Source organism: Centruroides sculpturatus, unplaced genomic scaffold (genome assembly GCF_000671375.1).
Source record: "Centruroides sculpturatus isolate CEXI.00-Female unplaced genomic scaffold, Cexi_2.0 scaffold1202, whole genome shotgun sequence".
Taxonomy (NCBI): Eukaryota; Metazoa; Arthropoda; class Arachnida; order Scorpiones; family Buthidae; genus Centruroides; species Centruroides sculpturatus.
This window is the reverse complement of record NW_019385444.1, coordinates 96,741-109,410: the sequence shown is the minus strand read 5'-3', so window position 1 is coordinate 109,410 and position 12,670 is coordinate 96,741. Positions and strand designations below refer to the sequence as shown.

Genomic DNA, 12,670 nt, shown 5'->3' with positions numbered 1-12,670 from the left:
GTTTCTTTGGTGTTATATCTTTATGTTGATTTCAGGTACACGAATTGTGCGATAATTTCTGTCAAAGGTACATCAGCTGCCTAAAGGGTAAGATGCCAATTGACCTGGTCATCGACGAAAGGGACAGTAAACCCGGCGATCTGGGTGATAACAATAACAATAGTAACGGTGGGAGTGGCAACATTGGAAGCAATGGTGGAGGAGGTGGAGGCAGGGGAAATCCCGACACAATGGGACACAATAGTTCAGACAGTTCGTCCACACCTGACCAGGTAGGTGATATTTCTTCGGCAGACTGTTATAATAAGATGGCGAGCCATTTTGAGACCGATCCGTAACGTGGGTTATAGAGAGCCATTAATCAGTTTTGGATGGAAAACGGTACGGGTCTCGGGTTCCCCATCTCCGGAGCCAAGGTTCCACTTGCAATTTTACTCCATCCTAACGATCTGTCAAGTAGATTTATTGATTGCAAACCGTAACCCGGTGTTGCTCTACCAATTTATGTTTACCGATCGAAAGTCGGACCATTTTATTATCTAAATAACCAAACGTGCCCTTGATCCTCAGACTTACGGCGAAACGGTAGTCGACTGCATACAACTTTAATAATAATAACAAAGAGGAAAACGATTTTTTGAACAAGTTTTCCTCGCTCTTGTATAGGCTACAAATCGCCTTCTCCCTCCCCCCTCTTAAAACATTAAATGGCCAAAGATTCAATTCAATTTTGCCAGATCCTAATGAAATTTTCTCGATGGTTGTTATTACTGTAGTAATAGGCCAGTATTATTTTTATTATCCAATTAAAAATCAATTTTTTTAATAAGTGGACTTCCTTCAATCTGCATTACTCTTGTTTTTTCTTCTTGCTAAATCGTTTAAGTTCGTAAAGAAGTTGGTGCAAATCGATTCATCGATTTTGTTCCGAGAAAAATTTACATGCCAAACCCCCCTACGATTGATAAAAGTGGCGTTAGAACCAAGCCTTAGTCACCTACGCTTATAATTAATTGGACAGTATAAAGATAAAAATATGGCTACAGTTAACGGTCAGAAAAGACTTTGTAAATAAAGAATACGGTGTTTTCAGTACTCGGTACTCTTTCATTTTTTTAAAGTATCCAGCTTTTTCTAAGCTCATCCCCCCATTACGGTTATTGTAAAGTGATAAAAATGGACCGTTTCTATGTTTGTTTATAGTATAGATATATTTTCCTAAATAAAATGGATGCGTGCATTTGTGTGTTTTCTTACTGGAAGAAGAATAAAAGTGAGCGCAGTTCCATAAAAAAATGATTTATCAGAAAGAAAGTAAAAACGGGCGCGCATACTTATCGTGTAAATGGACAGGGGAGAAATCAGAGCAACTCGTTTTTCTAGGCAGAAATTCTAAGCGAATGGTCAGAAACTGTTTCCTTTTCAGACCACTTAGCAATTCAATCGATATTGTTCTGACCTAAGAATATATAAGGTGGGAATGCGCGTTGTGCAGTGACGGAACCGCTGCGGTGAATTTTAGTACAAGAGAAGGAAGAGGGAATTTGCATAATTCTATCAGACCAAGTTGGCGTCGAAACTCGAGCAATAGGTGAGCGTCATTAGTAAAATGGACCTAGTTCCATAGGTTTTGACGTGGAAAAAGAAAGGGCACAGAAATAGGAGACTGACGAGATTTTATCAGAGTACACAACCAGGTGCAGCCAAGAGGAGCACTACCAGTTAATGGAGTACGGCGCTTTCTCACACATTTTCCCTTCTCCTCCGGTCTGTATCTTGACTGTTCAGTTATCGGCTCGTTGCATCGAGCTTGGAATAAAAGAACAAACTGCTTGTTTGCTCGGAATCACTGGCAAAGACTGTTAAAAGTGGAAACGAGCGAAAACTCCACTTTCTGGCTATTGCCGTTCGAGTATCGTCCCATTTTTTTATTTTCCTTTCTTTCCTTTCTTCTTTTATCTCACACGGTTTCGCCACCGCCGCAGCTTAAAAGATTTTCGCTACACCCTCCACGACCATCCATAATTTATAAGTGAGGAGTATCTACCCGCATGTCCGACTGCACTTTGGGTAGAAATGACAGATAAGCCTTCCTGGCAGCCCGAAAGATGTCCTCTTGTATCTGTGGATTTACATGGATCGAGTTGGCAATCTCTGCTCCTTTGCCGTTCTTTCTTTCACTCGAAAAAAAACTTCTAGGAACCAGTTCTCTATCGTTTTCGCGGCCCGCATGGCGTCGGGGTGCCAGCGCCATGTTTGGTTATAATCGAAGGATATTAAAAGCTCTGCTTCGCCACCGAATCGCCGATGTTTCCGAGCGAATGAGGTGTCGCTACGACGTCACTAATCTCCGCCTCGAAAAAACGCCACTCGCGTGACCTTTGACCCTGCAGGTCACGTGACGAAGGGAGCGAAAGAGGAGGGGCCAGCAGAGGTGGAGTCAACCGACCTTGTAGCTGATGTCGGACTATCAACACCCGACCTGGCACAACTGGCGGGATTTTATCGCTGTCCGATAACGCACGGAACTCGGCAGTGCCTCTGTTAAATAAGCACATTAACTAAGCTCCATTTGTTCTTCACAGCTGTCATGGGAGGTTGCTGTGCGTCAGAGGACCGATAGCGCGTTTCTATTTCCGATAAGGACGAACTACATTACCGAACCGTTGTGATGCTGTTTGAAGATAGCAACGCTGAATTGGGACATTCCCCTTATATTTCACTGTCCGATTTTCTTTTTTTTTATCCCCCTCTATTTCTCCTCTTTCTTTTTTACTTTCTCCTGATACTTTTGATTTCTTGGCTCTATTGTTTCCTTCGTTTTTCCCCCCTTAAACCAAAGATGTTACACCACACACGCTCTCACACAAAAATCGAAGCAGTGTCTTTTCTATACACATATCAAGTTATAATTACTTTATAATTGCATTAACAACAGCAATTTTAATATCCAAAGTTTCTAATTAATCTGCTTAAGGCGAACAGAAAAAATTATGTAATGTGTACAGTCCATATATGTATCTAGCAACAAGTACTATTGTCTGAACGAAAAAAGTCACATCATCTCCGTCGTTCCATTCTATATATCTGTCAAAGCAGACAACGAAATAATAATAACCTTGCAGATAATCGCTCATTTCCTGGAAGTTTATCAAACTTTAACCAGACCGTGATTGGTCCCGAAGCTGCAATGGCGTCGTCCACTGACACCGAAATTCTCTCGACAAAGAAGTGTTACCACACTAGTAATTAATCCTTCGTAAGCCCACTTACGAATTACTCCCTTCTATAATCTACTTTAACGGATTAAAGAATGAAAGAGTAACCCGTTCCTCAGGAGTAATTAAAATTAAGAAACGGTTAATCGAGTTTGAGAAAGGCGATCCGTTAATCTTTACCCTTTCGGGAGAGGTTCTACATTATCCTTTTTTACTACAAGTTTACGAAGATATTTCGATACTATTAACGACTTGTTACCCTTAATTTACTCTTAAATTCTTTCCTGCAAAGTTTAGAATTACCGAAAACGATCCAACTACAGATTTAATAACGAGAGAGTGGAAACTCTTCGATGGTTCCTCGAGATAGTGGCAAAAGTTTCCCAACCAGGTGAAGACTATCGTAAAGGGGGATCTCGTTGGAGGCTGTCCATCTCTCTCTTTGTGAAAACTTTTGCTGTCGTGTGGCGGAATTCTCTCTCTGGATGGCACACATCCTGTGTAGTCACATACTGTCCGCATATTTGCTACATAACTGGGAGCAGGGCCTCAAGATTGACAAGGCTAGCTGGACTTCTCGGATAACTCTTGTATGGAGTCGTCGGGTATGTCACGAGCCCTTCACGAAATGTGCCACGACAGAGTGGGGGGAAGGGAGCCGCGAGGTTTAATCACGAGATACCATTAGCCGGACGGCTTCCGTCCTAGATGGATGAAAGCTGATGGAATAGAAATGGCGGCCACACAAATTGAATTGTGCATGAGCCAAACTGATGTCAATCGCAGTATTCAAACAAGCCAAGCTTTCTTTTCTCCCCAAATCTAATAAAGTGCAGCAGCCCATTGATTTTTTTTTTTTTCTTCTCTTCTTCCCTGCGGAAAATTGACGGAGAGCTAAAGTCGCTCCGCTCTACCATTTAGAGGTAAACGAATGAAGGTCCGCCCTATTTTTTTTTTTTTTTCTAATGACGCCATCTCGACCCGGAGCCGTTACTGGGCCTCGATAGCCATCTGATCGAATGGCAGCAGATTCAGACTCGACGCGGCGAAATGAGCTTCTGCGGTGCCATGCAATAAATCGCTGCACGAATCGAAGCTATGGTTAATTTGTAGCTGGAATTGGCTGGGTTTTTGCCATCGGGACCATTGCGCCAAACTGAACAAGTCGAAAAGAAAAGAGGAGGGAGAAAGAGAGAGAGAGAGAGAGAAAAAAACACCGCTTATTGCAGTTTTATCGTTATTATGATTGGATAATTCGCTCGTTTGTCGCGCCAAATGGCCTCTCGCGGCCCGTGTTGCTTTTTGCGGAACATCCTGTAATTATTTCTTGTGGTGACTGCTTAATAGAGCTCATTTGGACCTTTACAAGTTGCAAATTAGCATATGCTGGTGCACAATGCGGCAAAGACTCTTAGTTGTAGCTTTAAGGGTATTCTCCCACCGCCTCTTTGTTCTCTTAATGAAGTTCACTTCTTATTAGCCGACGAAAGTGGCAAGAGCCATTTCGGGGCAAAACTCGTGTCAAAAAAGAATCTGCAGAGAATTCACAACGAATTTTTCATACCGCTCTTCAAAATTTTTAGCTACAGTTCATTAAAATTGTCGTCTCTGCCCAATCTTCGAAGTCCATCATCATCTTTAGCTGGGAACTACCAAATTAGGAATTCCCTCTTCGAGAATCAAAAACTTCCAGCTTCTTTTTTTCGGTGTTATATTAAAATTTAAAGGGGATTATCTTTCAGATAGATTATGGCAAGATTCTGAATGTGATTAACCAAACGAAGAAGCTTCAGGAGTGCCCAAAAAACGTTCTTAAAGAATTATTTAACCAGTCATTCCGACCTTCAAAGTTCGTAGTTACAGTTCACCTTTCATCTGTTAAGTCAAATAAACGAGAATTATTCTTCTAGAAAATCGAATTTGAACTGTAACGTGTTTAAAAGAATGGTAATCCTTCAGAATTGGCGAATTTAACGAACCTTTCACATTCCGGAAAGAAAAAAAAATCGGAGTGGTTCTTGTTAAAAAAGAATTTTAAGAGAATTCCCAAGCAAATTTTTATCTTGCTTTCTTTTTTTTTTAAAATTTAGAGAGGAATTCATTAGAATTGCTACATTCTATAATCTTCCAATTCATAATCTTTGACCACAGGAAAAATAAACCAAACCATCATCCTCTCGTTGGAAATTGAATTTGGATCTTCTTTTATTGATGTAAACGGCAATAAGAAGATAAAATTGAAAGCCGGTAGCTCTAAAGAATGGCAAATTTAACGAATCCTCCGAAAATTGGAGTGCCCTCCACTAAAATCTCTGTGGTAAAATTCGCAAAAGAATCTTCATCTTCGTCTCCATCTTCGAAATTTTCATCATAAGAAGACATTAGAGTGTGACTCGTACCCAATCTTCCAGTCTATAATTTTTGGTTCCTGGTGTCTACTAAGAGATCCCGTTTGTAAATGGCAATAAATTACGAACGGATTATTGTGGAAAACTGAAAATTCAGCCATGGATTCACGGTGCCGTTTGAAGCTACCGACAGTTTACTATCACTTTTTAAAGAATCGCAGAGGCCTATTGGACCACACTTTCGTATCTATTTAAATAAAGTTATCCAGGAAAGTTTACGATGGTAAAAAAAAAAAAAAAAAGAAAAAATTCGTGAAAAAATCGAATTAAAACGCTCGTTGCAAAGTCTTGGAAGCACCACCACGGAGGCAAAACGTTCGCTTATATTAAATTATGGTCCGTACATTGAGCAGACCACAGAAAGTTTTGTCCCGTGTTTTTACGATGTCGTTCGACTTGTGATGATTTACGGACTCTGGCAAGAAGTTGCGGATGAGCTAGACGACAATCAGCAGACGGGTATTCCATCTGCTGCACTAAAATATTCGCTTGTGTCTGTACGCCACTGTTGACGGCACCAGTTGTAAATTATATGTAACGACTTTTCTATAGCCTATATTCAGTCCGCATCACTAGCTGCACTTTATGACTGCGCCAGCGAATAATCACGTGGACGATTCTTACCCACTTGTCATTGGCGAGAATGATGAAAAATAACGCCGTCGTTTATCGTTGCACTAACAATTAGAGTGGAGTAGAAAAATCTCCTCTATCCCCCCCCTCACCTTTAAGCTACGTCTCGGTTCCTGTTTAACTATTGATCAATTCGGATGCTTGTTTTCTTCTTCTTCGGGGTCAAAGTTCGCCGACGAAAAAGCGTCTTCACTCCGCCCAAACTTTGTCTGGATCTTTTAAAAGTTTTTAAGTGTACGGCCATTTTTTTTTTCTTTTTCTTTTTCTTTCCTCCCTTCTCTTCCTTTTTTCTTTCTGATGGAACGACTTGGAATGTTCTTTTAAGAAAAATGACAAATTCGATGATGTAATGGTTTTCAACACAACATTTCTAGCTCGAGATCCATCATTTTGGTTTTCTTTACATCAAAGTCGGCCTTCGAATCACGTGATCGGTACATTTATAAATAGAAGGGAACCACACAGATTCATAGACCTCTTTTCTACAAACGGTTTTTCCTATGTAGTAGTATAATAATTTTTTCCCCCTCCCCTTCCAACAGCCAGAATCACGTTGTTGTTACTCTGACTCTTGACTGGAGTCTTTTGTTAAGAATTTTGCACAGACAACGTCTCTCTCAGATAAGTTTATTGTGCTAAAAATATTTTGCACTTTTAATAACTTGCGAACGTTTGGGAAGGGGGGGAATAAAGCACTTTAAAGTTCTTAGATAGGTTAAAATAAAGTAAAATATAATTAAAAGTTCTACAGAACTTTTCAGAGTACAACTCGACCCTCCTATAACACTGTTGATTATTCCGTTTTATACGAATTTCACGTTGTACGAGTCACTTAAATTTTACAAATACGTGTACCGGGCTATGAACGGTTCACGTATTTGTAAAATCTAAGTGACTCGTACAACGTGGAATTCATATAAAACGGAATAATCAACAGTGTTATAGGGGGGTCGACTGGTAATTTCTATAAAAGAACTTTGTGCCGCTTCAGTTGAACTTCTGAAAGTCATTTTGCTGAAGATTTTACGAAAAGAACAATCACCAAACACTGTTTATTTTCACGAGAAAGATTTATTTTTATAGTATAGAACTTGTAAATATTAAAGAAATTGTCTTAAAGTTCGAATATAAGAGTTTGAAACGAAAGCAAAATGTTTATCTGTTGGAAGAGTCAGAAGAGGCTTTCACACACAGGAGAAAAAAAAAAAAAAAAAGTTGACGGGTAGGAAGAGGAATAATTCAAATTTTAGAAGAGAAATACTTCTTATAAAACGTTAATAAACTCGCCATTAACCTAAAAGGCACACACCTAGAACTTCATACGAAGTGACACTTTGACAAGAGAAGCTTGTTTTCTCTAAATAATATATATAAAATGGCCGCATCTCTCTCAGTCGACTGGCATAGGTAAAATGCTAGTCAAATATTCATAGGCCTCTTTCTAAACGCCGTTTCTCCTTCCTTCGATCTATAATCGTGCAAACTAACAAAGTTTGATATATTGATAGTTAATCCAACAAAAGGAGAGCTCGTATATCAGTCGAGAAGCGGCCGTGTTTACGTTAGTCGAACACGCTCATTCTACAACACTCGGAAGGTTTGGTTCAATTCATGTAAATTGGAAGCCAGTTTTGACAGCTTGCCCTGATTTGTAACCAAATTTCTGTCTTTGACGCGCGATTCTATAAAATAATGTTCGACATCAACGCAAATTTCTAAACGGTCGCTTGGAAAATCCAGGTTAAAGTACAAGTGCAGATTGTATACAGTAGAGTTGCTATGGAGAGCGATTCTCTTCTTCTCCTCCCTCTCTTACCCCCGACGGTTATTATGTAAAATATTATTAATAGCAGGAAAATCAAGTGAAGAAGGGGAAACAATCGGATTTAAAATGGAAATAAAGATTCTTCTATTGACTCTGCTATGAGGGATGATCGGATGCTGACTCTCTCTCTCTCTCTTTCTCTCTCTCTCTACTTCGTAAATAATGCATAATAGTTATCGAAAACTTATTCCGATTTGCAAATTATATCGACGCCTGTTCAAAATTCATCTGCCCTTTTCGTCTGCCAAGAAATGATTTGTGGCCTTTCTCCCTCTCTGTCCGCTTCTCCAAATTGAATTTCATTGTTCAAATTAGAACCGTAACTAAGAATAATGATATTTTTCGATTAATAGCTCCACCAGAAGAAGAGGAAAAAAACACAAGATGGAAGGGGAACATCGACGGGATTAATTGGTTAGGAGAGCATCTCCTCACTAATTTTTGTTTAGGGAACAAAAAGAGTTTTAAAAAAATATATATATATACATTTTTTTTCCTCTTTTCCTCATCTGCATATTAATTAATGCCATCGATTAAACTCTGAACGGTTATTAATTATGTTTTTAAAGCGATTTTTCATGGTTTCTCTCTCTCTCATACACACACTTTTTTTTTTTTTCTGGCCAAGATTTTAATGACGTAATTGGGTGGTCCGCTTTTTACATTCATTTATGTAAATTCGTGGTAAAAGTGAAGCGGAGGTGTTAAATCGTTCGAAAGTTTTTGCTGTTAAATAAACCTCCGTTTTATATATTAACCGAATTTTTGTAGACGTTATCGAGAGAGAAGAAACCCTTTAAATTATCGAATTTCAAACCTCTTGCAATACGAGGGATCTTCAGGATGGACGTAAAGTTATGTTTAAGAGTAGTAGAAGATGAATTTTTACAAATCTTTACGGTGTTTTTAGTAATTGTAAACGTTATCTTTAACAGAGACCGCCTTCTCAATCGCTCAATTCGTACAGCATGAGCGGCGAAGATGCCAGATCACCCACAGGATCGACAGGTACTCCAGGCCCAATACCTCAACAACCTAGTTCTCAACATAGCACCGATAATAACAGCGAAGCAGGTAAGCCAAAGTTATAAAAATAATAATAATAATAAAAAAAGAAAAAGGCCACCGGGTTAGCCAACACAGAATATGAAACCCCCGTAGAATGAACATCGTGGGGCCAGCTGCAACGTATATATGTCAACGCCGTGCAGCTGGGGAGAGTGTAAACACCGTCCACGTCACATCCTGTTCCTTACACGGGTCTTAGTTTCGGAGCGGAAAAACTTCGAATTTTCTCTCTTAATAAATGCCTATTAAACGCGATTTTTTTAAGAAGATTCTCTCCCCCCTCCCCTTCCCTTCCGACACTTTAAAGAGTGTTTTCTGGTTAGCTTTTGTTTCGTTCTTCCCTTGCGACCTACGGGAAAATTGGTTCAAAAGTAGTGACGCTCGTGCACGTCCCACTGCTCTTTTTTTTTTTTAATCCAATCTCGGTCGGTTGGCCATTTGCAAACCAGATGAGGAACCAAGGGTGTGCCTGCAGGTAGGGAAGACGAAGCGACGGTAAATAATTCAATAAGTGGTTTTCCTCGAAAACGGAATTACGCCGGTTATTTTCTCTCAACGACGTCATTGTGTACTGGATTTTCATTGAAAGCTCTCGGTGTTAAGGAAACAATGCCGACCAGACAAACTGCGTCCATGTTCTGCTCTTGTTGAGTACATTGCCTTCAAGTCAATAACGATAAATGGGATTTGGGTTAAATAATCAACACTCGTTTCAAAATGCGTTACTTAACACGAGTTTTTGGGCTCCATTAGAAAACACTTACGCTCATATCGGGGCGAATTTACACCCTAAAAACTTTCCCCGGGTGTTTACGAGGGGGTTTTATATCCATCTAGAAACAGAAACTTCAATCGAGATCTTTTCGTTTAGCTCTAGAATACAATCTTCTGTGTTTTAAATCGCATGGATTTTATTTTAGAACCCACTAAAACCACCGTAAACAACGAATTACATAAACGGTTTAATTAATTTCTAAGCTCGACGTCTACGGATTTGCGTGGTGTTTCTTCGTCTTAAAACGAAAAAAAACTGCGGTTAATTCATAGTTTATGGAATCTTTCGAGTAAATTCATCGCTAAAGAATAGATAAGTTTCGAATGGTTTCAGTAAAAGACCACGAAGAAAGTGAGCAAGTAGGGGTTCTGAGTGTGGGTAAGAGGGAGAGTCTGACTGCTGCTCCCTTACCCCATGTTGGGTTCTTGTTTTCGTCCATATCTGGAACGAGTCATGTTGACCTTATTAGGAGTGGTACCGAGTCCTGTGGGGGGGAGGGGGTGTGTGAACGAAGAATGGGTTCTCTCCGATTTCCGATAGTTACAGCACGAAACGTGATCTTTAAGTAAACAGAAATGCCTAAAAGTTGGAGAGTAGTTCCTTAATTAAAACATTATGTGGCAAGTCTAAGCTTATTATCGTTACGGTTTTAAATAGTTTCGAGATGGAATTCGATCGAATTTATAAAACGGTTGATTCTTAAAACACAGTCGTGTTGCACGTATAGAATAGAAACAAGATGGCGGTCGTTGCGGAGAGCGATTACCAAATAGAGGTTTCTCGGAAACCGTGTCTACGGCCACGACAGAAAATGGCCGACCTAACTTTTATTAGGAGGGGGGGTCGCATTAGAGACGTCAGAATGAATCTGAATAGTGTATTGTGACTTACAATCGCTCGTGTTCCGTAATAACCCGATGGGACAGCCACCACCCCCTCCGAGAATTGCGAGAGACTCGGCTCGACTTTCTCGAATGGACCAGACTTTTTTTTTTTTTTTCCTCCCCTTTCCTCCTCTTTCGCGCTTCTCATGAATATTAACGAATTCAAAATCGAGCCGATAATCCTCTTTTGATGTTTAAATTGTCCCGTAATTGTTAGTCGTACGATGTATTTTTGTTTGGCCAGTTTTTGGCGCGGTTGTTTTAATCCCGAACGTTGAACGTGTGGGGAGGGGGGGACGTTGCCCCATCACGTGACACCTCATTCATATCTTGTCCTCCGCTTCGATTCGGGATGACGCCATCTGGACTGGTCTCCCATTCCGACCGATATGAAATATTTATAGCATTGACAGAGGGGCCCGAAAGTGACCTAAGAGCGAATCTAAAGCCGGATAAAACACTCCATTTTACATTCTTAGATTGGACCCGTCCTCCTATCTCTTTGCCCTGTTTTCTATAGTCGAAACCCCACCGAGTCTTCAAAAAAAAAAGAAGAAAATGACCCCTCCGCGTGAAATTTGGTAACGCTTCCGAGTTAAGTTCATTAAAAAAAACCAGAGAGGAGCAATTAATTATGGTGTAAATCGTGCGGAGGTATTTCATTTTGTGTTTGGCCGTTAAGATTTTTATTGCTTATCGCTGTGTACTTTTCAGCTTGTTATCAGCTCGGATGTTAGTAGCTTTTCAGCCATCAAAATATTTGAAAAACGAACTACAACACCTTTCAATGAAAAATACGAATAATAAAACGACAGTAAAATCGTCGTATAGTCGAAAGGTAAAACAGGCTTTCGATACGTAAAGTCTCATAGGTTCAACACGCGAGACCTGTCGTGCCACGAAACAGTTTCATTCCATGAAACTGGGTCGTCCACTTCAGTATGTTTGACTATAATCCATTGGATAAGATTTTAAACAATACTGTATACGCCTATCGATCTTTTATGAGGGGGTTCTCCCGATCTCTACCTGTTTTCGATAGATTCGTGCATTGCACTCGTATGAGCTTGATCAAAACACGAAAATACTTAACCTGCTTTCGGTAAAAATTTTGAATCGATTCTTCTATTTTCAATCCTCGCTTAAAATGTCAACTTTTTCCTCCCCATTCCACTCATCCCCCCCCGTTTGCTTGTTCTTCTTTTGCCATTCGGCTTCAGGCCCGAGGCGTGTTGAACCGTGTTGATCTTGGGTACAGAAAGTTGATACGAGGTCCTGTCGTTCAGATAAGGGACGTGGATCGACCCAGCAAAAGGGACGAACGAGCAAATTTTCCACGTGTAAGCTCATCTCTTTACGTTTTTCTTCGAATCCCCCTTCTTACCGATCGAAACAAAGAAGCGAATTCGCTTTCCTTCCATTGTCTAACCCAATCCTGATTAGGCTAATGTTGTGAGGAACTCATTCTCACGATTACGTCACGAAAATAAGGTAAGTAGACCGTGACCGTCGATGGCTTTTTCGGGTGCTTTCTTTAAGACTTTTATTCACTCGGAAGAGGATGTTTAACTGCCGCGGACGGGGCTGGAAATGGCACCCGGGTCATTTGTAGAGCATGACGTCATTGGGGAGAGCGCGTCACGACCACTCTAGTGTGAAGATTGTCACGTGTGTGTAGATTACGTAATTATTTATATCCTTTGTTCGCTCTTTCGATAGGGACCAACGTCATACAAAAGAGGCAGAAAACGGCAAAGGAGTCAAGCCGCGCATACTCGAGCCTCGCTAATGTTTCCGATTTAGCATAATCTATCAAAATGGAGAATAATCCCTCTTGTAGTCGATTCTACGGAATAAAT

At 40.3% G+C, this 12,670-nt stretch overlaps 1 protein-coding gene across 1 annotated transcript in view; it reads left to right on the top strand.

Annotated features, from left to right (window-relative positions):
• LOC111639072 (homeobox protein Meis1-like) overlaps positions 1-12,670 on the top strand; it is a 51,807-nt gene that overhangs the window by 15,630 nt on the left and 23,507 nt on the right. Inside the window, exons 7-8 of the mRNA XM_023384845.1 lie at positions 196-272; positions 9,020-9,158. Of these exons, the coding sequence (XP_023240613.1) occupies positions 196-272; positions 9,020-9,158 (216 nt within the window). The remainder of the gene's footprint in view (positions 1-195; positions 273-9,019; positions 9,159-12,670) is intronic.